This window comes from Lissotriton vulgaris, chromosome 5, assembly GCF_964263255.1.
Source record: "Lissotriton vulgaris chromosome 5, aLisVul1.2, whole genome shotgun sequence".
NCBI classification, from domain to species: Eukaryota; Metazoa; Chordata; class Amphibia; order Caudata; family Salamandridae; genus Lissotriton; species Lissotriton vulgaris.
In genome coordinates this window covers 1,342,381,041-1,342,408,522 of record NC_141693.1, presented here as the reverse complement: position 1 = coordinate 1,342,408,522, position 27,482 = coordinate 1,342,381,041, and the positions used below count along the sequence as shown (strand labels likewise).

At 48.7% G+C, this 27,482-nt stretch overlaps 1 protein-coding gene across 1 annotated transcript in view; it reads left to right on the top strand.

Moving 5' to 3' along the window:
• Window positions 1-27,482, top strand: part of SYCP1 (synaptonemal complex protein 1) — a 5,090,281-nt gene that overhangs the window by 2,709,604 nt on the left and 2,353,195 nt on the right. Inside the window, exon 25 of the mRNA XM_086919665.1 lies at window positions 18,481-18,543. Within this exon, the coding sequence (XP_086775791.1) occupies window positions 18,481-18,543 (63 nt within the window). The remainder of the gene's footprint in view (window positions 1-18,480; window positions 18,544-27,482) is intronic.

Sequence of the window (27,482 nt, the reverse complement as noted above, 5' to 3'; positions counted from 1 at the left end):
TGCTAACCTCGTCGCCAGAATTGGTGAGGGGGCAGCATCCCGATTCGTATGACACCTTACTCGACATGCCTTGATAACGCGACACCGGAGTTACCGATGAGGTACGCGTTATCATGGAACAGCCATTGGGTCTTGGTTCCGCAAGCTGCAACCGGGCTCGGTTCGGGCCAGAGCCTAGTTCACACGAGCCCATGCACTCTGCCTTCAGGATTGTCAAGGCCTGCCATAGGAGTGACTGATAGGAACTCGAGTGTCCATTGTATGGTTAGATATAGGGCTACTATATCTAAAGCAAAGTGTGATTACACGACTTCGCCCCAGCTGTCATGCAGCCAGTTGTGTCAAATTTAGGAGGCCAGCCAGGGGTGGCATAATACATGCTGCAGCCCCTGGCGGCCCTGGGTACACCTATGCCCTGCGTTACGGGGTCTGATAAGGTGGCCCAGTACCAATTGGTAAATGCACCTAGGGTACATATCGTAATTTAGAAAGAGAACAGCCAGGCTGTGGGTCTGATTAGCAGGCCCACAGCCAGAGAAAGTCGTAAACCAGTGAAACAAAAGCAAAAATCTGGGTGATCATAGGATTGCAGACCCTACTCTCCTACATGACCCCCCCCCAAACGTCGGAACAATAAGCTAACCTTGACCAGGTGAGTCTTCTTGTTCTAATTGGAAATATCTGGAGAGCCCATCGGCATTGCCATGATCAGTACCAGGTCTATGTTCCACTGTAAAGTCCATCCCCTGTAGGGAAATGGACCACCTAAGCAGTTTGGGGTTTTCACCCTTCATCTGATTTAGCCACAAGAGGGGCTTATGGTCGGTCTGAATCTTGAAGTGAGTGCCAAACAAGTATGGCCTCAGCTTCTTCAGGGCCCAAACCACAGCAAAGGCCTCCCTCTCAATAGCTGACCAATTCTTCTCTCTAGGGGTCAGCCTTCTGCTTATAAAAGCAATGGGCTGGTCTTGACCATCAAAATTCAGTTGAGAAAGAACAGCTCCCACACCCAACTCAGAAGCATCTGTTTGGACAATGAATGGCTTGGAGTAGTCCGGACTCTTGAGGATAGGCGCCGTGCACATGGCCTGCTTTAGGTCATCGAATGCTTTTTGACAGCTCGCTGTCCACTGAACCTTTTTTGGCATTTTCTTGCTTGTCAGTTCGTTTAATGGTGTCACGATGGAACCATAGTTCCTGACAAACTTCCGGTAGTATCCAGTCAGGCCCAAGAAAGCTCGAACCTGAGTCTGGGTGGTTGGAGGAGCCCAGTCCCTGATTGACTGTATCTTGCTCTCCAGTGGCTGAACCTGGCCTCCACCTACAAGGTGGCCCAGGTATACAACCTGTGTCTGCCCTATCTGGCACTTGGTGGCCTTGATAGTGAGGCCTGCTGCTTGCAGGGCCTCTAACGCTTTCCGCAGGTGGACCAGGTGATCCTCCCAGGTGGAGCTAAAGACAGCGATATCGTCAAGATACGCCGCACAGAAGTCATCCAGCCCAGTAAGGACTTGATTCACCAACCTTTGGAAGGTGGCAGGTGCATTTTTCAGACCAAAGGGCATTACCACGAACTGATAATGCCCACCAGGGGTTGAAAATGCGGTTTTAGGCTTGGCGTCCTCAGCTAACCTGATTTGCCAATACCCAGCTGTTAGGTCAAACGTACTTAAGTAGTTGGCCGAAGCCAATCTATCGATAAGCTCGTCTGCCCTTGGTATTGGGTGGGCGTCAGTCTTAGTGACTGCATTGAGACCCCTGTAGTCTACGCAAAACCTCATCTCTCTCTTACCACCCTGGGTGTGAGGTTTCGGCACTAGAACTACGGGACTAGCCCAAGGGCTATCTGAGGGTTCAATGACTCCCAGCTCCAACATTTTCTGCACTTCACTCTTGATGCAGTCTCTAACGTGATCAGGCTGCCGGTAGATTTTACTCTTAACGGGCAAGCTGTCACCAGTGTCAACCTCATGGGTGCACCAATCGGTCTGGCTGGGTGTTAGAGAAAACATATGTCTGAAAGACTGAAGAACCTGTTTACAGTCTCTCTGTTGATGTTCGGAGAGGCTGCCACAAAAGACAACACCATCTACTGATCCATCGTCAGGATTCTGAGTGAGCAGGTCGGGGAGAGGGTCACTCTCCTCCTCCTGTCCCTCATCTAGGGCCATGAGCAAACTCATGTCCTTCCTGTCGACATATGCCTTGAGCCTGTTAACATGAAGCACCCTGTGGGGGCTCCGGGGAGTTCCCAGGTCGACCAGGTAGGTGACCTCTCCCTTTTTCTCCAGGATGGTGTAGGGCCCGGACCATTTGTCCTTGAGTGCTGCTGGGGCCACTGGCTCCAACACCCACACCTTCTGTCCGGGCTGGTAAACAGTCAAGACAGCCTTTTGGTCATGCCAAGCTTTCTGGAGTTCTTGGCTGGCCTTAAGGTTTTCAGATGCCTTCTCCATGTATTCAGCCATCCGCGAGCGGAGGCCAAGCACATAGTCCACTATGTTGGCTGCAGGCTTTTTGAGAGGTCTCTCCCATCCTTCCTTCACCAAACACAGGGGTCCTCTTACAGGATGCCCGTACAAAAGTTCAAAAGGGCTGTAGCCAACCCCCTTCTGTGGGACTTCTCTGTAGGCGAACAAGAGGCAGGGGATCAGGACGTCCCATCTACGCCGAAGCTTTTCAGGTAGTCCATGAATCATCCCTTTAAGGGTCCTGTTGAATCTCTCAACAAGCCCATTGCATTGTGGATGATAGGGTGTAGTGAACTTGTAGTTGACACCACATTCCTTCCACATAGCAGTTAAGTAGCTCGACATAAAGTTTGCACCTCTGTCGGAGACGACCTCCTTAGGGAAGCCCACTCTGGAGAATACTCCAACTAGGGCTCTTGCCACAACAGGTGCTGTAGTGGTCCTAAGGGGAATAGCTTCAGGATACCTGGTGGCATGATCCACTACCACCAGTATAAACTTGTGCCCTGAGGCTGTTGGTGGTTCCATGGGACCGACGATGTCGATCCCCACCCGTTCAAAGGGCACCCCCACCACAGGCATTGGTATAAGGGGGGCCTTTGTCGTGCCACCTGACTTACCACTGGCTTGGCAAGTGACACAGGAGCGGCAAAACTCCTTGGTATCTTCGTTCATATGAGGCCAGTGAAAGTGTGAGACAAGCCTGTCCCGCGTTTTCGTCTGGCCTAAGTGACCTGCTAAGGAAATCTCGTGGGCCAAGGTAAGTAGGAAACCACGCTGAGACAAGGGTACAACCAGCCTCCTGGTCATGCCAGGCTTGGGGTCTCTTGACTCAGTGTACAGGAGTCCGTCTTCCCAGTATACCTTGTGGGTACCTGTGGCGTTCCCAGCAGCCTCAGCAGCAGCCTGCTGTCTGAGGGGTTCAAGAGAAGGGCAGTCTAACTGGTCCTTCCCCAGGTCTTCCCTTGAGGGTCCCCCTGAACCCAAGAATTCAACTTGATCAAGTTCGAACTCCCTAGGCTCAGTTTCCCTCAATTCTTGTAGGTCAGCCTCCTCTGAGACTTGATCCACGACCTGGGGCAAGGGGGAAGGCGCAGCCTTAACCCTACTGCTCTTTTTCTTGGGAGGTGTCTGGTCCATTGTTCCAGGATCCAGCACCTGTTCAGTGGGGCATTTCCTGACCTGTGACCTGGTCACAGCGAACACATGTGCTGGCAAACCTAACATTTCCATGTGAGTCCGGTGCTCCACTTCTGACCATTGTGATGACTCCAAATCATTGCCCAACAAACAATCCACTGGGAGGTCTGGACTAACTACAACCTTCTTTTGGCCAGTTACCCCTCCCCAGGAGAAAGCTACAATTGCCATACTGTGATTGGTAGTGACATTGCTTGCATTGGTCACCAGGAATTCTGTACCTGGCATGATCTGTCCAGGGTCCACAAAGTTAGGCGTCACCATGGTGACGCTGGCACAAGTGTCCCTATAGGCCTGAGCCATCGTTCCATTTATGAAAGGCGTCTGTCTGTATTTGCCCAAGGTATTGGGACTTATGTCAGGGAACACGTCCGCGTCCCCTGTACTGACAAGGACAGCCTGAGTGAGTGTGCCAACTAAGTTGTCACGCCCCTCAGAACCCAGGGTTAACCCTACTTAACCCTTGGGAGGCGCACTACCACTGCTGACTGTACTAGGGGGCACAGGTGCCTTAGGGGCTGCAGTGGCAGGAGTCTGCCCTCCTCCTTTCTTGGTGCACTCACTAAACCAGTGAGATTTACTTTTACAGTACTGGCACCATCTTTTGGATTGGCCTTCTTTCTTCTTTTGGGGAGCCTGACCCCCCCCCTCTTTGGGTTGTTGGGGACCTGTCGAAGACTTCTGGTCATTTTGTTCCCCCTTAGAATCTTTACCCTTTTGGTCTGCTTTCTTCTGACCACCTTGATTCTGGCCCTGGTTCTGTTTGACTCTCGTGCGAACCCATCTGTCTGCCTTCTTTCCCAATTCTTGGGGAGAGGTCAGATCCGAGTCGACAAGATGCTGATGCAACAACTGGTTCTGACAATTGTTTAAAATTTGTTCTCTCATCATCAAATTATACAATCCTTTGTAATCAGTAACCTTACTGCCCAGCAACCAGCCCTCAAAAGCCTTAGTGGCACAATCGACAAAGTCAGACCAGTCTTGAGACTGCGTTTTCTGGGTATCCCTGAACAGCACCCTGTACTGCTCAGTGGTTAGGCCGAACCCTTCAACTAGTGTATTTTTCAAGACTTGGTAATCGTTCGCATCCTCCACCCTTGTGGTGAGGAGCTTGTCTCTTCCTTTACCTTCAAAGGAGAGCCACAAGATAGCTGCCCACTGACTCTGGGGAACACCTTGCACAGTGCAGGCCCTCTCCAAAGCAGTAATCCATTTGTGGATGTCGTCCCCTTGTTTAAAGGGGGGCACTATATTACCAAGGTGTTTCGTATCGAAACTCTTTTCCCTATTGCTAGGTACATTGCTGCCACCAGTGGGGACTACCCCACTTAACTGTTTCTCTCTCGCAAAGGCAAGCCTTTCTTTGGCCAGGGCAAGTTCTTCCCTTTCGATCCTCAGATTAGCTGCCCTTTCCTTAGCTTCGTACACTCTCCGCTGAGGGGACGTCATCCCTCTCTGAGAAGAGTTGCGAGAGCCATTGGTTTGAAGGGATCTGCCAGAGTCTCTTGACAGAGATCGGGCTCGTCCATTCCCCATGTTAAGCTGACCTGATAGTGGCCCCAGGGGTCCCCCAGTACCGCTATCATGTTTGCTTAAGTTGGACCTGCTTAGTCTGACGACTTCTACCTGTCCCTTATCTGCCTCATCCCCAGAGGGATCCTCATCCTCATCCTCCTCCACATTCTCATTCTCGGTTGAGAGGAGGATTAGGTCAGGGTCACCTCTGGTTCCCTCGAGGGGAGGCATGTCTCCTTCTGGATTAGAATGGCTAAGAAGCTTCTCAGCCTTTCTGGCATCATAAGTCTCGAGGAGACCAATCAGAAAGGAGGTGGTGGGGTTAGCCCCTTGCTTAATCTTCCTAGAGGTACATACTTGTCGTAACTCATGGAAGTTAAGCGCAGTATATCTTGAAGGGATGACCTGTGGAGGGTCAACTGACACAAGGGGAGACTCAGAGTTTCCTCCTTTGTCCGACATACTGCTTCTAGTGTGGTGTAAGTGATGCACCTACCTACACTATGTGTTTACCTACTGTTCCCTTGCTAAGAGTTGCAGCCAAGGTGTGCTAGGCCTTGAGGAGCTGCAACAGCTGGTTCAGTAGAACTCAGAGTATTCTAAGCTTTAGTTATATGTACTAACAGTACTTATGCGATCTTTCAACAAGATATTCTTAGGATACGTGTGGTAAAACAACAGCAAGTTCAAATCCCACCGCTGCCACCAATGTGAGAAGTTGGCCCGATATGCAACGTTCGCTATTCTAGCGACCGCTATGTATCGTTCCAACGACCCTTATGGTGTTTGGTTGTAAGTCAACCTATAGACCAGCTATCCTAGTAGCGTGGATACGAGCAGTCTAAGGCTAAAGACTCGAGAGGGCGTGTTAAGCCAGCTGTTTACCACATATGTACCCCTTGAACACCCAGTGAAAGGACACCACACAAGTGTTATGAAAATAAACAGGATATTTATTAAGATTCACAACAGCCCTGGACTCTTTATGAGGACAGGGTACTAAGCACAAACCAAATCTCTTAGGAAAATACTTCAAGTGCACAATTAAAACAAGTGTCCGAGGACACGGAAAGTTTAAGGTCTCGGGCGGACCCGATAAGGCAAGTCGGAAGCGAGGGACTCGGGACCCTAGAGTAAAGAGGCTATACAGGCACCGAAATGCCGAGTTACCTAGCCACGAGGGCTGCGGCTGCACAAGTCTTACAGGCGTCGGGGTCTTCGCTGACGAGCCAGGAGCCGGAAGAAAAGGAGTTGCTGGCCGGCGACCAGTGATGAATAGTTCGTAGAGATCCAAGCCTGGATCAGAGATTGTTGATACCTGAAAGCAGAGGGGACCAAGTTCGTACTACTAGCCAGTAGTCAGAGGGTACCAGGATGGCACCGGTTGGCCGTCACCTCGACCAGGTGAGTGGGCGACGCTAGGCTCTGCAGTCTCACGGACCAGGAGGCGTTGTCGGCGACCACGGCGGAGGTGCGAGCTGTCCCACGAAGGATGATGCTGTCGGCGTCGCTGGGCCCAGGATGGGGCAACAAGCCTTGGCAGATCTCAGGGCCACCGGGGGGCCTAAGATGGCGTCTTGAGTGGACCAGGAGGGTCCGGGGTGCTTCTTGCAAGGATGGAAGCAAGGGCCAGTCTGGAGCAACCAGACCAGCAGTGTTGATTGTCGGATGTCGTCACAGAAGGGCACAAGCCAGCGTCGAGTGACCAGACAACGTGCTGAGCAGCGAGCAGAAGGGCCCCACGCAGATCGTGGAGATGCTGGGAGACTGCACTTCGGTGCTAGAGCGGCTCAGGGTCGGGGCTTCTCGGACCCCAGAGCACTCACCAGGGAATCGCTTCGATGGTCGTGCTGGTTTAAGAGCGTGCAGGTTCTGATGATGGCCGGTCCCTCGAGGTCTCGTCGCACCCACAGATCACAGCTGAGCTGATGACGTGGGTAGAGGTCAGAGGTGCCAGGGAAGCCGGTTCTCGTCGAGCTGGGCCGTCGGATTCTTGAGGAAGGACTTGCAGCAAACCGCAGAGTTCTTAGATGGTGCCCGCTGATGCAGGGTGACTACTCCTTAGTCACAAGGGAGAAATCTTGAGAAGAGTCTTGAGTGTCCTTTCGTAGAAAGTAGTTCTTGATTCAAAGATGATCTAATTTGGAAGGGTCCCCGCTCCGGACTTTATTCTAAAGAAAGGGGTGGGTACATGACTAGGTCCGGCCCTAAGGGTGGGACCAGAAAGGGGGGTAGTTACACCCCTCTCCCCTGCCGGACTTTCCCCAGGCCAGGGCTGGCGCCCCTGGAACTGGTTCTGACCGGCAGATGCGTAGTGAGCACCGGGGTGCCACTCCGCAGTCACCTTCTCGCAAAAGCCCTACCTACCCAGAATACACAAACCCTGTCTGGGACGGTGCGAACACCGCCCTCGACAGGAAACCCTTTGTCCAAGCTCCCCTCACTGGAAAGACTCCCAGCAGCAGGAGGTCAGACTCGTGTCTGTGGTGGCAGCATCCATTTTGTGGAGCTGAGGCTTTAGTTAACTTTAACCGGGGTTCACAGTTACGTACATGTCGTGTCCCTCTAGAAGGGCGGAATGCTAACCTCGTCGCCAGAATTGGTGAGGGGGCAGCATCCCGATTCGTATGACACCTTACTCGACATGCCTTGATAACGCGACACCGGAGTTACCGATGAGGTACGCGTTATCATGGAACAGCCATTGGGTCTTGGTTCCGCAAGCTGCAACCGGGCTCGGCTCGGGCCAGAGCCTAGTTCACACGAGCCCATGCACTCTGCCTTCAGGATTGTCAAGGCCTGCCATAGGAGTGACTGATAGGAACTCGAGTGTCCATTGTATGGTTAGATATAGGGCTACTATATCTAAAGCAAAGTGTGATTACACGACTTCGCCCCAGCTGTCATGCAGCCAGTTGTGTCAAATTTAGGAGGCCAGCCAGGGGTGGCATAATACATGCTGCAGCCCCTGGCGGCCCTGGGTACACCTATGCCCTGCGTTACGGGGTCTGATAAGGTGGCCCAGTACCAATTGGTAAATGCACCTAGGGTACATATCGTAATTTAGAAAGAGAACAGCCAGGCTGTGGGTCTGATTAGCAGGCCCACAGCCAGAGAAAGTCGTAAACCAGTGAAACAAAAGCAAAAATCTGGGTGATCATAGGATTGCAGACCCTACTCTCCTACATGCTGCACTTAGCTTCCAAGAGATTAGACAAATCTGTACATCCAGGAAGCTAAGACAGGGTTCTAACCCTACCATTCCTTTTCTGATTGGTCTCTTAGAGACTTATGATGCCAGGAGGTCTGCCAACACAGATCCTTCTCATCCAGATGGGAATATGCCCCCCTTACAGGGTCCCTTTGATAACCATGACCACCCCCTCCAGGAGGCAGATGATGCAGAGGATGAGGATGAAGATGAGTTATCAGGGGAGGAGGCAGACAAAGGTCAGGTAGAAGTCAGTAGACTCACTAGGACCAACTTAAGTAGGCATGAGAATGGATTTGGGGGACCCCCAGGGCCACTCTCAGGCAGACTTAACATTGGGAATGGACGAGATAGGTCTCTATCTAGAGGCTCTAACAGATCCATTCGAACCAATGGCTCTCAGACCTCTTCTCGTAGAGGGATGTCATCCCCTAAGAGAAGGGAGCATGAAGCTAAAATGAGGGAAGCCACTCTGAGGATTGAAAGGGAAGAACTTGCCCTGGCCAAAGAGAGGCTTGCCTTTGCTAGAGAGCAAAAGTTAAGTGGGTTAGATCTCACTGGTGGCAGCATTCTCCCAAGAGAAAAAGACAGGAGTTTAGACACTAGACACCTGAGTAAGATAGTGCCCCCCTTTAAACAAGGGGATGATATCCACAAATGGATGACTGCTTTGGAGAGGGCTTGCACTGTACAGTGTGTCCCCCAGAGTCAGTGGGCAGCTATCTTGTGGCTCTCCTTTGAAGGTAAAGGTAGAGACAAGCTCCTCACTACTAGAGCTGAGGATGCTAACAATTACCAAGTCCTGAAGAATACACTGGTTGATGGGTTTGGTTTAACCACTGAACAGTACAGGTTGATGTTCAGAGATACCCAGAAAACTCAGTCTCAGGATTGGACTGACTTTGTTGATTGTGCCACTAAGGCTTTTGAAGGCTGGCTACTGGGAAGTAAGGTTACTGATTTTAAAGGATTGTACAATCTAATTATGAGAGAGCAAATCTTAAGCAAATTGTCAGAACCAGTTATTACACCAACACCTGGTAGACTCTGATCTGACCGCTCCACAAGAATTGGGTAAGAGGGCAGACAAATGGGTCAGAACCAGGGTCAGGCCTAAGAACGAGGGTGGTGACCAAAAGAAGGAATCAACCAAGCCTCAAGAGAAGGGTGGGAATAAATCTTCTGATCAAACCACAGGGCCCCAAAATTCCTCTGAAAAGGGTGGGTCCCAAACTTCTCCCAAAACCCAAAAGAAACCTTATTGTCATACCTGCAAACAGGTAGGCCACTATAAAAGTGACAGCAGTTGTCCCAAGGCCAACAACAATAAGGAGAATATACCCCCAGGTAATACTCCCAGACCTCCTGTTACCACTAGTGGTAATCCCCCAGGTGGTGGGAGTGCCCCCAAGAATGTGGTGGGCATTACTTTGGGAGACCAGGTGGACTATGGCCTAGCCAGGTCCCCTAACAATACTCTTGTCTGTGAGACTGGCATGGGGTTTGCCAACTTCACTACTGGTTCCCACATTTTGGGAAAGTATAGACAAGAGCCCTGTATCAATGGTCAGAAAGTTGAGGCATACCGAGACACAGGGGCCAGCATCACCATGGTGATTGACCATCTGGTCCCCTCTGCTCAAATGACCCCTGGTTTCCTTTATCAGGTGACAGATGTTCATGCAGTGAAAAGAAGGCATCCCATGGCAGTAGTCGAGCTCAGTTGTGGTAATGTCACAGGGCCCATGAGAGTGGCAGTGACAGACACCCTACCTGTAGATTGCTTATTGGGGAATGACCTGGAACTCTCAGCATGGGCTGAGGTGGAGCAAGAAACTCACTCCAGGATGATAGGCCTACCCAGAAAGGTTAGTGGGGCAGTAATAGCTACAGCCCCAGTCCAAGCACCAGTCCTCCCTGAAAAGGTTGGAAGAGCAGTGGTAGCCACTGCCTAGGCTCAGACAGACTTTCCTGAACAGGATAGGAGGGCTGTGACAGTCACAACCCAAACACAGACTGAGTGCCCTCCTGAAAAGGTTGGCAAGGTTGAAATGGTCTCAGCCTCTACTCCGACAGATAGTGGGGTTGTGAAGCCTGAAACAATGGATCACTCCACCCAAACTGAGAGCATTGAGGAGAAGAAAAGTCTTCCCCCTCCCAGACACTAGGTGAGAGCCAGCCTCCTCGGGGAACTGACTCTACCCCTGTTGAAGGAACTGCCCCAGAGGTAGTCAGGCCTAGCCTGACAGAGGCCCTGATGGCAGTGGACCCTTCCCAGGTGGGACCCAGTCTGGAGCAGGTAGCCTGCACCTCTCAACCCTGCCTCCATCAGCCCAGGGCTGTAAAGGTCAGGGAGGCCAGTGGTGGGCCCCAAAGGGCCCCTGTCCAAAAATCCCCAATCAGCAGATTAGGATCACTGAAGCTAGTAGCCCTAGCCAAGTGAAAATAAAACAAACTCCTGAGGGATCCCCCTTAAACTTAGTTAGGGAACTCCCACAGCTGGACACTGCTGGGCACAGCCAAACCTGGGGCCTGAAAACCCCAAACCTGACCTGTCCCTCCAGTAAGCCAAAAAGAGGGACTCAGCCACCAGCTTTAGGTAGCCAGAGGTTGACCCTGAGAGCTCATAGCAACTCAGTCATGGAAAGAAAGGCAGATTTGGTGAGTAGTTATTGGAGGAAGTTGAGCCCAAAAGTAGTGGAGCCTCACTTCAGTACTCCATCCCAGCACCAACCTTTTTCTTTGCCAAAACACCCCACAGGTAGTGATTCCCTATGGTGGAGACCCTCAGATACCCTTAGGGTGAGGGATTGCTTAGTGGACCATGATATAGGGGGTAACAATGTCAGTGCATACACCACCTCATATGGCCACTCAGGCAATATAGGCTTACCTGGTCAAGGATAGCCGTATCTCCTTTCGTTTGGGGGGGGGGGGGTGTAGGAAGGTGGATACCTGACTATGGTTGCCCCCAACTTTTTGCCTGGTGTTTTGCTGGTTTTCTGACTTAGTTGGCATGGGACCCTGCCAATCAGGACCCCAGGCCTACTGCTCTCTCTCTAAAATGGATTCCATGTACCTTAGGTACATTTCCAATTGGTACTGGGCCACCTTATCAGACCCTGTAACTCAGGGCATAGGTGTACCCAGGGCCTACCAGGGGCTGAAGCATGTATTATTCCACCCCTGGATGGCCATCTAAATCTGACACAACTGGCTGCATGACAGCTGGGGCAAGGTGGTGTAATCACCCTTTGCTTTAGATATAGTATACCTATATCTAAACCTAAAATGGACACACAGATTCCTATCAGTCACTCCTATGGCAGGCCTTGACAATCCTGAAGGCAGAGTGCTTGGAATCGTGTGAGATGGTGCTCTGGCATGAGCTGAGCCCGTTTACAGCTTGCGGAACCAAGTCCTAATAGTTGTTCCATGATAACGCATACCATATACTCTTAAGTGCATTATAATCCTCGCGGTTAAATGCTATCTCTGGTATCGCTTTATCAAAACATGTCGAGTAAGGTGTCATACGAATTGGAATACTAACCCCTCGCCAATTCTGGCGACGGGGTTAGCATTCCACCCTTCTAGAGGGACACGACATGTATGTAACTGTGAACCCCGGTTAAAGTTAACTCAAGCCTCAGCATCACAAAATGGATGCTGCCACCACAGACACGAGTCTGACCCCCTGCAGCTGGGAGTCCTTCCAGCGAGGGGAGCTTGGACAAAGGGTTTCCTGTCAGGGGCGGTGCTAGCACCATCCCAGACAGGGTTTTGTGTATCCTGGGTAGGCAGGGCTTTACAGGAAGGTGACTGCAAGTGGCACCCCGGTGCTCACTACGCATCTGCCGGCTAGAACCAGTTCCAGGGGCACACCAGCCCCTGGCCTGGGGAAAGTCCGGCATGGGAGAGGGGTGTAACCACCCCCCTTCCTGGTCCCACCCCTAGGGCAGGACCTAGTCGCGTACCCACCCCTTTCTTTGGGATAAAGGCAGGAGCGGGGACCCTTCCAAATTAGATCATCTTTGAATCAAGAAACTACTTTCTACGAAAGGAACTCTTGACTTCTTCTCAAGATTTCTCCCTTGTGGCTAAGGAGTAGGCACCCTGCATCCGCAGGCACCATCTAAGAACTCTGCGGTTTGCTGCACGTCCTTCCTCCGGAATTCGACTGACCAGCTCGACGAGACCCGGCTTCCCTGGCACCTCTGACCTCTACCTACCTCTACAGCTAAGCTGAGAATCGTAGGTGTGACGAGACCTCGAGGGACCGGCCATCATCAGAACTGCACGACTTCTATCCAGCACGACCGCCGAGGGATCCTCTGGTGAGTGCTTTGGGGGTCCGAGAAGCCCTGACCCTGAGCAGCTCCAGCACCGAAGACCAGCCCTCTAGCATCCACGAGATCTGCGTGGGGCCCTTCTGCTTTTTGGCTGCTCACCGCGTTGTCTGGCTACTAGCCCGCTGGCTTATGGCCTTCCCGACGACGATCAACGACGACAACACTGCTGGTCTGGTTGCTCCAGACTGGCCCTTGCTCCCTTCCAAAAGAGGAGCACCCCGGACCCTCCTGGTCCACTCCAGACGCCATTTTAGGTCCACCGCGTGGGCTTGAATTTCCCAAGACTTGTTGCTCCAATCCTGGGTCCACCGACGTCGACAGCATCAACCATCGTGGGACAGCTCGCACCTCCATCCTGGTCGCCGACAACGCCTTCTGGTCCGTGAGACTGCAGAGCCCAGCGTCGCCCACTCACCTGGTCGAGGTGACTTCGCCCGGTGCCATCCTGGTACCAACACAATCACTGGCTAGTGATTAAGAACTTGGTCCCCTCTGCTTTCAGGTGTCATCCATCTTCGATCCAGGCTTGGATCACACCGAACAATCTTCACTGGTCGCCTGCCAGCAACTCCTTATTTCAGGCTCCTGGTTCGTCAACGAGAATTCCCGACGTCTTTTCAGACCTATGCAGCCGCAGCCCCTGGGCTAGGTAACTTCGGCATTTCGGTGCCCCAGCATAGCCTCACTATCCAAGGGTCCAGATCCACTGTCGTTTTCAACCTACCTAGTCGGGTTCGCCCGAGAACACTAACTTTACCTTTACTAGCCTCCATAGACTTTGTCCCGCATCCCGCGTGAGAGTGCACACTCTGCACCCGAGTCCCCTAGGCCTCCTACTAGTAATCTGAAGGTTCAGTAACGTAGTCCTAGCGATTCCAAAGCCTATTAGTCCAGTACTTTCCTGCTAGTAATTTCGCATTCCACTTTCATGGTATATGGTTTTTCGTGCCCCTCGGGCATTTGTGTAAATTGTGCAACTTAAAGTATTTTCGTAAGAGTTTTGTTGTGTGCTTAGTACCCTGTCCTCATAAAGAGTACAGGGCTGTTGTGATCTAAATAAATACACTGTTTATTTTCATAACACTTGTGTGGTGTCCTTTCACTTGGTGTTCAAGGGGTATATGTGATGGTATAACAGCTGGCTTAACACGCCCTCTAGAGTCTAGCCTAAAGACTGCTCTTGTCCATGCTACTAGGATAGCTGGTCTATCGGTTGACTTACAACCAATCACCATAAGGGTTGTTTGGACTGATACATAGTGATCACTAGAATAGTGAGCACTGCATATCAGGCCAACTTCTCACACTGGGTACCTATGGTACGCTATACAGGGGCTCACAAGAGTGACCCAGTAACCAATCTGGTATGTACCTAAAGTACATGGTATCAATTTAGAGAGAGAACAGCTGGGTTGTGGGTCTGATTAGCAGGCCCACAGCCACACTAAAGTCGAAAAAACAGAGAATCACAGCAAAAAGTGGGGGTGACCATAGGAAGCAGACCCTACTCTCCTACACAGCCTATGAAGAAGACTTGCAGAACAGCTAGACCAGGAGCGGTGCAGTATTTGTTTCAGGCAAAGTCCAGGTGTCCAGGCGGTCGAAGAGTGACGTGTTTTCAGGCTTGAGTATTGTCCCACAACGAATCGAAGAAATGACCCACAGATAAGCCCTTAAGTACCTTAGGTAAAGGGGTCAGAGGTCCATCCAGAGGAGGAGCTGGACAGAGAGGAGGATACTCCCATGTCCTTTTCCCAGTTTCACTCCAGAGAGGGAGCTAAGGGCTCCCTAAACTGACTCAAACTGGAGTATGCGAGGAGGGCACCAAATGTGGCCTTCAAAGCAGTCTGGTGGTGCTGTCAAGCATCCCCACCCGTCCCAATACACTAAGGCAGCAGTTCCCAATCTGTGTGTCGTGGCTCCCCAGTGCACCATCAAAACTTGCTATTGGCGCCGTGAATTGAAGCGCACCAGGCATCGTTTGGAAACCACTGCACGATAGCTAACATTACCCACAGGTGAGTGCACAGTGATTTACATATGCTGGAGTAAAATGCATGTACTACAAAAAGATCTGCGTCCGTACCACAGCAAGCAGATATATATTTTTAAAACCGCAGTGCTATAGAGTATACAATAGATATAAAAAAATACCCAGCAATTATGAAAAAACTAAAACAGTCAGAAGTATTTTATTAAATTCACATCTTTTTTTCTTCCGAGTTGCTCACTATTTTTACTAGGCATTTCAGCTTCTTTTCTTTGCCAGCATATCAGGGCATCACTTTTATACTTAGGAGTCTAGAAACGTGCATGCTTAATGACCCCCAGCTTCTGCTGTTGCTATTCAGCGAACTTGGAAGTGTCTCTCCAAAGCAGCATTGGCTGCGGAGTAATTCCGTCTTTGACCTATGATGCCATTTCTGGTCCATGGACTTCTAGGAGGGCACCACGGTCCTCGCCTAATTTCACAGGAGCCTTTCAAGAGGCCTGGCAGGGGCTCGAACGTCCCATGGTTTCGGAAGTCAGGGAGCTATTCGAAGACTATAGAATTTCACTCTATCAGCTGTATGACAAACTACGGTTACCCAAGTCTCCCGCTCTTTCACACTGTAACTTCAGTGGTGTCAATCCGTTTAATTAAATAGAATCCATTAAATTGAAGACCGATATGTTTGAGGTTGATTACAGGCAGTCTTCTGTTTGATTGTTGGCACAACTGCTGAGAGTCACATAGGGCAGCATTGTTTTACTTTCATTTTCATTTTGCAAATAATTATGGAAAATAAAATGCAGGCATTGATAAAGCTACGAAAACCAATACTTAGCAACATCTGAATGCCTGTTTACATCAATAAATAAATGCAATATTTATTGGGCCTACAAAATTGGAAGGAATTGATAAGAACTTTTGAAAGTTTTGGCTAGCCGCTGGAGATAGCTAATAGACCACATATAATCTCTTTGTGGAAGGCATCAAGGTTAGGATGCTGCCTTTATTATGTTAATGAATTGTAAGCATTTGTTTCAGGGAGAAAAATGGAAGTACTCCTGAGACTGGGTGAACATCCCCCGCCCACTAAAAAAGACATTAACATATTGGGGAGCCGCAGCCAACGGCAAATAGGTCAAGGGACCCCCAAGTAGATGAACTTTGTGAACCACTGCACTAATGGGCATATGTATGGAAAACCCGTTTTGCGAATCCTTAATAGCGATGTTTTGCGAATCGCTATTAAGGACTCGCAAAATGGATATAAATTATTACATTACTATTATTACATTATTATTATTACATTATTATTACAATTATTAATGGATACAATATTAATTGCGAGTCCTTAATATTCCTTAATTGCGGATCGCAAATTGCGATTCTCAAATAAGGAATACTTTCCCATTCATTCCTATGGGCCTAGAGACCCAAAGGAATGAATGGGAAGACATTCACAATTTGCGGGTACCCATTAGGTACTCGCAAATTGCGAATGCAATTTGAAGGGTGTGAAAAGGACACCCTGTTGCACCCCTAAAATATGCATGTGTGCACATGTGGCGCACATATATGCCCTAAGGGCATATATGTGCTCCACATGGCACTTTGAAAAATGCAAAAAAGTGAATTTTTCAAAGAAATCACATGTCACCACCAAGTTGAAGTTGGTGGTAATTTGCGATTTCTTATGACAAAATCGCACAACTTGGGTGCTTCATGTATCACATTTAAGGAATCGCAATTGGCGATTCCTTAAATGCAATAACAAAATAGGGAATTGCTAATTTTGCGATTCCCTATTTTGCAATGCCCTTTTGGGATGATACATCCCAAAAGGCCTTTTCCCGTTCGCAAACGGGCCGATTCTGAGATTCAACTTGTTTGCGAACTGGAAAAGGGCTTGATACATATGCCCCTAAGTCCTGTCTGGGAGGTGGTCACACCACCCTCTGACAGGAAACCTATTTTTCTACCCTCCCCTGCTCGAGCTTGGCTAAGCAGCATGAGGGCAGAATCGTTTCTGTGGTCGGCAGCAGCACTAGCTTGCTATCAGATCCAGAAAGGCTGTTACCTGGAGTACAGAGGGGTACCGCAAGGGAACCCCCAGTACATGGGATCATATTTTCAACACTGAAATCAATGTTGGGGTATGATTCCAACATTTTTGATAGCAAACATGTCCTGGTTTGGTGCAGCCACTATGTAGTTAGACATCTCATAATCACTGATGTCCACTATATTTATAAAAATGTCTGACCACACCTACGAACCCTGAAGAAACAACTATGTGGTTTGTAGGGTTGTCCTGCTCATGCAGGGGCACCCTCACACTCATAATCAAGCACCCTTCCCTCTGGACAGAAGAGCCTGCATTAGGAGTGACATTTAAGTTTAAAATGCAGTGACCTCAGATTTAAGGAAACATATATCTGTTGTGACTGGTGCTAACACCAACCCACACAGGCTGCAATGTTAGGCTTGTAGTCACAGTTTAAGTGGACTCCAGTGGGTGGCACAATAAATGCTGCAGCCCATGGGAGGCCCCTGGTACCTTAGTATTAAATACTAGGGACTTACAAGGGTACACCAGTATCCAATTGTGGATGTACAAAAGTACTTATCATGATCAATTTAGGGATAACACAAAGAGACTGGGGTCCTGATTAGCAGAATCCCAGTCAGACTAGTCAGAAACAGCATAGCACCAGTCAAAAAGTGGTCATTTAGTGTGCTGGCTGACAGGACTCTTCCAACCTCCCACGTTTTGACCCCCTGCTTGGAAGAGCAAACACTCCCAGTGGTCTGGAACAATGCCTGCTCTGGAGGAAGGTGATCACACCTTCTCTAGCAGGATGAATTAGCATACCAATGCCAGAGGCTTCAAAGCCTCTGCCACCTTTGATATGCGACCCCGGCTTCCTCCAGATCTGATGAACAAGTTACTTACCTTTGGTGAAGCCTCTTCGGGTAGAGACTATATCTAGCCGCAGATTCCTTACCGACTCACCCATCCTCAAGTATTTCCAGGGACAAGGCTGAGTCCTTTCAGGGTCCTAGTTTTCCACATCAGTGTTCTTCAGGGCTCCATGCTTCTGGTGTGGAAAGTCGTAAAAAGAAACTGACATCAACGCGCCTAGTTCCGGCTATATAGGTGCCTCGGATTCACTTCTGGCGGGGTTGACACAGACAATGCATGCTCAGCTGATCTATGCCACCTACCGGCACACGGGGTACTGCTCCCAAAAAATCTTCCTCATCCAGTCTGACGCTTGGGAAATTCAAAGTAAAGAATCTGCGGCTAGATATAATCTCTACCAGATAAGGCGTTACCCAAGGTAAGTAACTTGGGGGCATATTATCAAGCCTGTGCGCTAAAATTATCGCCGCTTTATCGGCCGAAAACGGCCGATAAAGCGGCAATAATGGGCTTGATAATATGCTCTGTGGAATTCCAATCGAAGCCCATGTTAGATGTCTTCACATCTAACATGTGCTTCGATTGGAATTCCATAGAGCATATTATCAAGCCCATTATCGCCGCTTTATCGGCCGTTTTCGGCCGATAAAGCGGCGATAATTTTAGAGCACAGGCTTGATAATATGCCCCTTGTTTTTCAATACTAATTACAACTCCAATTATTTTTATTGTAAATAACACCTTTACAAGAGATGTTTATGTTATGTTATGTATTATACTAAACTGAAACATGTTATGCATTATTTGTTTGTCAGAATAAGGCTTTGAAAAAGAAGCTTACTGTGGAAAGTAAAGAACAGAGTATTCTACAGGATGAGGTATACCACAACATTTATATAATATGATTCTTTTAAATATGATGAGCTTTTCTTGTTAAATCATGTGTGTGTAGGTTTATTGTATTAAATAGGAAAACACGCAACCCTTGATCAAGCCTTGTGTTATTTCAATGAAAAGATATGCTCACACATAAAAAGTTACGGTATTTGGTCCTGTGGTGGGAAGGTACCCAAGAAAACCCAACAACCCTAGACCATTCTGAAAACTGGAGAGAAAGGGAACCTAGGGAGTTTTGGCTGCTATAGATCCCACAACGTTTTATTACACCACAGTGCTCTGCAAATCTGAGCTGTGGCTACACAATGTTCCTGCTCATCGCCTTATAACAATGGTCCCATCATTCTTGGCTGCGCCTATCTTCCTGGACTAGGAAGTATAACAATGCGTAGTGTGATTTGGAAGAAAAATGACAAGATTTTATTAAGATCTTGTTCTATGCCTGCTGTGCTGTCACCACACCAGCATGATAACCTCTGCAACCATAACTAAAGACATTTGGCCTTGTATAAGTTCCTATTATGTTGGTGTGAAGTCACCACAGGCAGGGTGCTTCTGTTATTAGAAAAACTCTTGCAAAGGCCAAAGATTTTGTCTGACAGACTGTCCACCAACCGTACAACCATGGTGTGGGGATGACGCCACATGGCGGCCACCCACAAAAGGAGAAAATCTGCCTTGGTTTGAATCTTCACACCATTAAGTATGGAACAACATCTATTGGTCCAACTAGAAATTAGTCCTACCTACATTTTCTGCACGTTCAAGGTAACTGGAAATCATTCTACACCACCACTATGTCATCAAGCAAAATGCCCATCTTCAGCAACAATAAACTGGAGGTTATAGTTGTAGAGATTGCCAAGGTACACCACAGCTTTTTGGTATTGCAGTATAAAGTACTAGCCTTTAATCATTGGAGGACATTGTGGATAAGAATTGTTAATCAGTTTAATGCACTCTCCACTGTAATACACACACACACACACACACACACACACACACACACACACACACACACACACAGATATGCAAGAGTTGGAATTACCTGCTTAGGAAAGTTTGTTTGCATAAGGCAAAGGTCAAACTGCACACCACAAGAAGAGGAGCCAACCTGACCTCTCAATGTACCCTCCTGGGACGGTAGCAGCAATACTATAGGCTGAGGACAGTTTCAGCACTGAAGGGGTAGATGCTGGCATGTTTGCACTGTGTATAACATGTTGAAAAAATGCCGGAGCAATTAATAACATCCGTCATTATAATGCGTGCCTGCCCTTACATAACAATGGCTTACCATGTCACAATTTTGTTATAATTCCCAAGTATATCGCTAGTGAGACTACACATAATATGAGATGCCTGGCACATTTCAATTCAGCACCCCCTAATACAGTTGATTGTGATAGCCAATATGAAAGATTTAGCAATATCAGTAGGTTATCTATTGATAGTATATTATGCAGATTTGTACAGCGCACTATCACCCAAGAGGGTATGCTGTTGCTGCGCAAGTATGACTCTAACCAAACCTAGGAACATGAAGGACTACTCAAAAAGCAGGGTTTTCAGTTTCTTGCGGGATCCAATAATTAATTGAAGGGTTTATTAGAAAGTATGGAGGTAGAAATAGGTATGTCTGGGCCACTTTGTCTCTCATCAATCAGTGGAAGTTAATGGTAGTAGCTCAACATCATGGATGGACTGACTTTCGGACCAACAGTGAGTTCTTATTACCCTGTATGACCCTTTTGTGTGCTGTCAGTGCCAAACTAAATGTGTCTTCATCCAACATCAAAGTATAAGTGACAGAGAGGCACACGTATGCAACATCTGTCTCTATAGCAAATGTGGTTAGTGGGAAAGCTAACATGTACATCATTACACCTAATGAAACCACATTTCATCAAGGGTGCAGTGCTCCACACGCTCTAAACCCCACAATATTAATTTCACAAAGGTTAGTGCGTAGTATCACATTACCTTAAAAGATAGCATCTCCCTGACTGTCATTGCATGTATTATGTTGTCACAAAAAATACTACCCAGTTACTTTAGTTGCTTTTCTTTTCTATACCTGTAGGAAGCTGTAGGAGGCTGGCTTAGAACAAAACCACAGGGCATGAGGCAATTTCGGACTGCACTTATCACTATATTGAGGTCATGTATCATATTAGTTCTTTTGGTGCACTGGACTTGAGGCTCAATACCTTTAAACCTCCTAGGGTTAGGGTTAGAGAACCCTACAAATATCACAACAACAATGCAGTCCATCACTCAATGTTCTGCAATGTATCCCATAATTATGAAAGAACACTAATTCATCAGGTATTTCAATCCTTCTTTCATTCGTGAATTTCTTCTGCACAACAAGATAAAACCGTAGCCAACGCATTTTGTCCTCTCGGACTTCTTCAGGGCTAGGAAAGTATGTTGGCCTTCTATTATGGATGCTATCTAGCGTATGCTCCGTTTTTCTTTTCAAATAATGCTGAATATGCCTTAGCAAGGTAGAATTCCTTCTTAGGTTTCGAATGGTAACGTATCACCCGCGTTGTATTTGCGAAACCAATAATACCCATCATCCTTTGCCAGACTTTGGCTAATAGCACTTAGGGATTTGTCCTGGGATAAGACTCAACCCTGAAACTACGTCACTCTTCAATCTTCTAGACACTTGGACATTGCTGGACTTCGACTGGAACTGAGACTGCACAAAGAAAGACTCCTGCTGCTCCTGGTCTCACTGTTCTTCAAGTCTTCTTCGTCATCTGTATCTGTGCTTCACCCAGGTTCTTCAACAGACCTGTGGGCATCAAGGACACCCTTTAACAGACTTGTGGGCATCAAGGACACCTAAATAAATCTTCCTTTGGGTGAAGGGGCCTGTTAGAACTGGGAGTCTCTAGTTGGCAATGGCTTGCACATTTGACCAAATAGGGACGCTTGCTTCTAGTCAGGAAAAGGGGATTACACTCCTGGATAATCCCTGCTCACCCCCTTGGTAGCTTGGAATGAGCAGACAGGCTTATCTCAGAGGCAGTGTGTGAAGCATTTGTGAACACAGACAGCAATACAGTGAAAACACTACAGATGGACACCACACAGGCTTTTATAAAAATAAGTATTCTTTATATAGACTTAACACAAGACCACAAACAACAAAAATCCATAATACTGTAATCAAAAAAATCCCAAAGTATGGCGCCGACTGCGAGGTACGCAGTGTCGGGCCCTGGAGTCAAAACAGACCCACACAAAACAGTACCTTCGAAAAGCAAAAACAAAGACAGCTCACGGCGTCAGGGAGATGCGGTATCGGTGGTGCTGTGCGGCGTTGATTCCTTGCTTTGGGGGGCGATGCGTCGGGTTCTCGATGCTTGCACAAAGCAGGGGAGGCATCGGTTCTTTACCGGAGAGGAGGTGATGTCATGATGGTGCCGAAACCATGGTTTTGTACGATGTCGATGGATTCTTGACCACCCACGTCGAGGATTGGCTCCGCAATGTTGACCTCTTCGGTGTCGATGCTGCACAGCAGCGGGCATCCGCCTACGTTGCAAGTCGGAGCAGCGCTCACGGCTTATTGCAGGTTACGATGCCGCTCGCTGGCTTCGATGTGGCACGGCGGTTGGCGTCGGGTCTACGTTGTAAGTTGGAGCAGCGCTCATGGCGTCGATGCAGAATACAGCGTCGCTCCCCGGCATCAGTGTTGCAATTTCCTTCTGTGGCAGCTAGAACAGCAAGTTCCGGATGCAGGCAAACAGAAGGGGTGAAGTCGTTTGTATCCCTGAGACTTCAGACAGGAGGAAAGCTAAAATTCAAGCCCTTGGAGAAATATTCTGCAAGATGATGAAAGTTCCTTTAAAGTTCCTTCTCCTTTCCTCAGCAATAAAGAAAACACTGCAGGCCAACCCAGCAAACAGCACAATGGCAGAGGGGCAGTCCAAACTCCTGCAACTTCCTTGGTTCTTCTCCTTGGCAAAGGTTCTAAAAAGGCTTTCACCTGTGTCTGCGTCTTGGAGGTTCCCATGCCAGTATGTTATCAATCTTGAGTTGTAGGGGTGCCACCTGGCCGCTCCCTACCTGGTGCCCTCAAGTACACCCCAGAACCCTGCCTGATCTGGCACTTTATCGCCATGATCATTAGGCCTCCATTTTGCAGTGCCATCAGCACTTCCCAGAGGTGGTGCAGATGTTCTTCCCAACTAGCACTGAACACGGCAATGTCATCCAGGTAGGCAGAACTGAAATCCTCCAGTCCAGCCAACACCTGGTTGACCAACCTCTGAAAGGTGGCAGGGGCATTCTTCATCCCAAAGGGCATTGGTAGTGCCTATCTAGTATGGAGAATGCTGACCTCTCTTTGGCCCCATCAGTTAAGGCAATCTGCCAGTTACCAGACTGTTAGAATTGGGGGTCTCTCGTTGGCACAGGTATGCACTTGTGACAAGCAGGGACCCTCTCCTCTAGTCAGGGTAAGGGACTCACTCCAGACAAGGCTAAACTTCAGGGCGTCTTAGCTAAGCATTCATGATCACACACAGTAATAAAAATGACCCACCACGAATGGACACCAATCTTTCGCCAGTATTTGGGGTGTCTTTCATAGATTCACATGCCTAAGTCATTCCCCGTCGTCAGAGTGGGACTCCCACGGTATATAAAAAAGCAATAATATACCTGTAATAACCAAAAAACCTTGGTAAAAGCCAACCAGGAAGAAAAGTAGCCCTAGCTACAGGACCAAAAAGCTCCCACACTCATGACTATCCTAGTCATTATGTTAGACCAAACTGCAGCCAATCAGGCGACAGCACCCACCAATGTTCTCCCCAGAGGCTCAGGCTGTCAGATTTTCTACCGCGCGTCGTGTGAAGGGAGTCTCCCTGAGCTCTGCTCAGTTTCTTCTTACTTTGGTTGGTTTTTTAACCTTCAAAGGATGTCTACTTCTAAAATCCCTTTTTAGGGCTTGGGCTTGTAATTCCTGTGGAAAGCTAAGGCTATTCAAGGAGGATCCACACAAAAAGTGTATATATCCGGATCATCAAGCGAAGGAATGTAAAATCTGCAGAACCTTCCCTCAAAAGACCCTCAGGGACAGAGAGGGTCATCTGCTCCTGTGGCTTCAGAGGATAAAGGACAAGGATGACCCTCTTTCAGAGGTAGGGAGCTTTGCCTCAGGGTCTTCTGTCACCTCAAGGAACAGAAAAACTGAGGTTTGTAGGAGAGTAGGGTCTGCAATCCTATGATCACCCCAGATTTTTGCTTTTTGCTTCACTGGTTTACGACTTCCCTGGCTGTGGGCCTGCTAATCAGACCCACAGCCTAGCTGTTCTCTCTCTAAATTGACACGTGTACCTTAGGTGCATTTACCAATTGGTACTGGGCCACCTTATCAGTCCCTGTATCCAGGGCATAGGTGTACCCAGGGCCTACCAGGGGCTGCAGCATGTATTATGCCACCCCTGGCTGGCCATCTAAATCTGACACAACTGGCTGCACGACAGCTGGGGCAAAGTGGTGTAATCACCCTTTGCTTTAGATATAGTATACCTATATCTAACCCTAAAATGGACACATGCATTTCCTACCAGTCACTCCTATGGCAGGCTTTATCAATCCTGAAGGCAGAGTGCTTGGAATCATGTGAGATGGTGCTCTGGCATGATCTGAGCCCGTTTGCAGCTTGCGGAACCAAGTCCTAATAGCTGTTCCATGATAACGCGTACCATATACTTGAACCAGTTCCAGGGGCACACCAGCCCCTGAGCTGGGGAGAGACCAGACAAAGGAGAGGGGTGTAACCACACCCCTCCTGGTCCCACTCATGGGTACGACCTAGTCGCGTGCCAGCCCCTTTTCTTAGGATAAAGGTGGGAGCAGGCCCCCTTCCCAAATTAGATAATCTTGAATCTTGAACTACTTTCCACGAAAGGAACTCTTGACTTTCTTTGAAGAATCTCCCTTGTGGCTAAGGAGTAGCCACCCTGCACCCGCAGGCACCATCTAAGCATCGCAGTTTACTGCACGTCCATCCTCCGGATCAAGACTGCCCAGCTCGACGAGACCCGGATTCCCTGGCATCTCTGACCTCTACCTGCATAATCAGCCCAGCTGAGATTTGTGGGTGTGACGAGACCTGAGGGACCGGCCATCTCCTGAAACTGCACAACGCTTAACCAGCACGACCGCCGAGGGATCCTCGAGTGAGTGCACTGGGGTTTGAGAAGCCCTAACCCTGAGCAGCTGCAGCACCGAAGTCCAGCCCTCCAGCATCCACGAGATCTGCGTGGGGCCCTTCTGCTCTTTGCTGCTCACCGCGTTGTCCGGTCACTTGCCCGTTGGCTAGTGGCCCTCCTGACGACGTACCACGACGATTTCAACGCTGGTCTGGTTGCTCCAGACTGGCCCTTGCTCCCTTCCAAAAGAGGAGCCCCCCGGACCCTCCTGGTCCACTCCAGACGCCATCTTGACTCCACCGCGTGGGCTTGACTTTGCCAAGGTTTGTTGCCCCCATCCTGGGTCCAGCATCGCCGACAGCAGACACCTGCGTGGGACAGCTCGCACCTCCAGCCTGGTCGCCGGCAACGCCTCCTAGCCCGTGTGACTGCAGAGTCCAGTGTCGCCCACTCACCTGGTCGAGGTGACTTCATCCGGTGTCATCCTGGTGCCCACACAATCACTGGCTAGTGATTAGGATCTGAGTCCCCTCTGCTTTCAGGTCGTCTCCATCACCGATCCAGGCTTGGATCACTTCGAACATCTTCAATGGTCGCCTGCCAGCAACTTCTTCTTTCAGGCTCCATAGACTACAACGAGGATTCCCGACGTCTTTTGAACCCTATGCAGCCGCAGCCCCTGGGCTAGGTAACCCAAGCATTCTGGTGCTCCAACGCAGGTTCACTATCTAAGTGTCCAGATCCTTTTTCGTTTTAAGTCTACCTAGTCGGATTCATCCGAAAACAGTGACTTTAGGAATACTAGCCTCCATAGACTTTGTCCTGCATCCCGCGTGAGAGTGCACACTCTGCACCCGATCTCCCTAGGCCTCCTGCTCCTAACCTTAGGGTTCAGTAGTGTAGCCCTAGCGATCCTGAAGCCTCTGGATCTTGCTACTTACCTGCTAGTATTTCGCATTCCACTTTTGGTGTATATGGTTTTTCGTGCCTCTCGGGCATTTGTGTAAATTGTGCAACTTGAAGTATTTTCATAAGAGTTTTGTATTGTGCTTAGCTCCCTGACTCATAAAGAGATCAGGGTAGACTTGTTATAAATAAATATCCTTTATTTTTCATAACAACTTGTGTGGTGTCCTTTCACTTGGTGTTCAAGGGGTATATGTGACGGTAAAACAGCTGGCTTAACACGCCCTCTAGAGTTTAGCCTGAAGACTGCTTTTGTCCACGCTACTAGGATAGCTGGTCTATAAGGTTGACTTACAACCAATCATCAGTAAGGGTCGTTTGGTATGATACACAGTGATCACTAGAATAGTGAGCACTATATATCAGGCCAACTTCTCACATTGGTGTGCAGCGGTTGGGATTTGAGCTTGCAGTTGTTTTGCCTCACACATATCCGAAGAATATCATTTGAAAGATCACATAAGTACCAAGGTACATATAACTTAGCTTAGAATACTCTGAGTTCTACTGAACCAGCTGTTGTAGTGTGACAGGGCTTAGCACACCCTGACTACAGCTCTTAGCAAGGGATCAGTAGGCAAACAAATAGTGTAGGTAAGTGCACCACTTACACCTCACTAGAAAAGCATGTCTACCACAGGAGGAAACACAGAGGGCCCCCTTGTGGTTGATGACCTTCCACAGGTCACTTCCAGATATGCAGCTCTTAGCTTCCTGGAGATGAGACAACTGTGTACCTCCAGGAAGCTAAAACAGGGTTCTAACCCTACCACTCCTTTTCTGATAGGTCTCTTAGAGACTTATGATGCCAGGAGGGCTTCTAACACAGGCCCCCCTAATCCAGATGGGAGCATGCCCCCCTTAGAGGGAACCCTTGGGGACCCTGACCTCAACCTCAATGGAACAAAAAGTGAAGAGGAGGAAGAGGAACAGGAGTTGTCAGGGGATGAGGCAGACAAAGGTCAGGTAGTAGTCAGAAGGCTCACCAGGACCAACTTAAGCATACATGAAAATGGAATTGGGGGACCCCCAGGCCCACTTTCAGGCAGGCTTAACATTGGGAGTAGACGAGTTAGGTCTCATTCCAGAGGCTCTAACAGATCTATTCATACCAATGGCTATCAGGCCTCTTCTCACAGAGGGATGACATCCCCTCAGAGAAGAGAGCATGAAGCTAAGATGAGGGAAGTCAATCTGAGGATTGAAAGGGAAGAACTTGCCCTTGCCAAGGAAAGACTTGCCTTTGCTAGAGAGCAGAAATTGAGTGGGGCAGACCCCACTGGTGGCAGCATTATCCCTAGAGATAAAGACAGGAGTTTTGATACTAGACACCTGAGTAAAATAGTGCCCCCCTTTAAACAAGGGGATGACATCCACAAATGGATGACTGCTTTGGAGAGGGCCTGCACTGTCCAGTGCATCCCCCAGAGTCAGTGGGCAGCTATTTTGTGGCTCTCCTTTGAAGGCAAAGGTAGAGATAAGCTCCTCACTACTAGAGCTGAGGATGCTAACAATTACCAAGTCCTGAAGAATACACTGATTGATGGGTTTGGCTTAACAACTGAGCAGTACAGGTTGCTGTTCAGAGACACCCAGAAAATTCAGTCTCAGGATTGGGCTGACTTTGTTGATTGTGCCACTAAGGCTTTTGAAGGCTGGTTACTGGGAAGTAAAGTTACTGATTACACAGGATTGTATAATCTAATTATGAGAGAACAAATCTTAAGTAATTGTCAAAATCAGTTGTTGCATCAGCACCTTATTGACTCAGA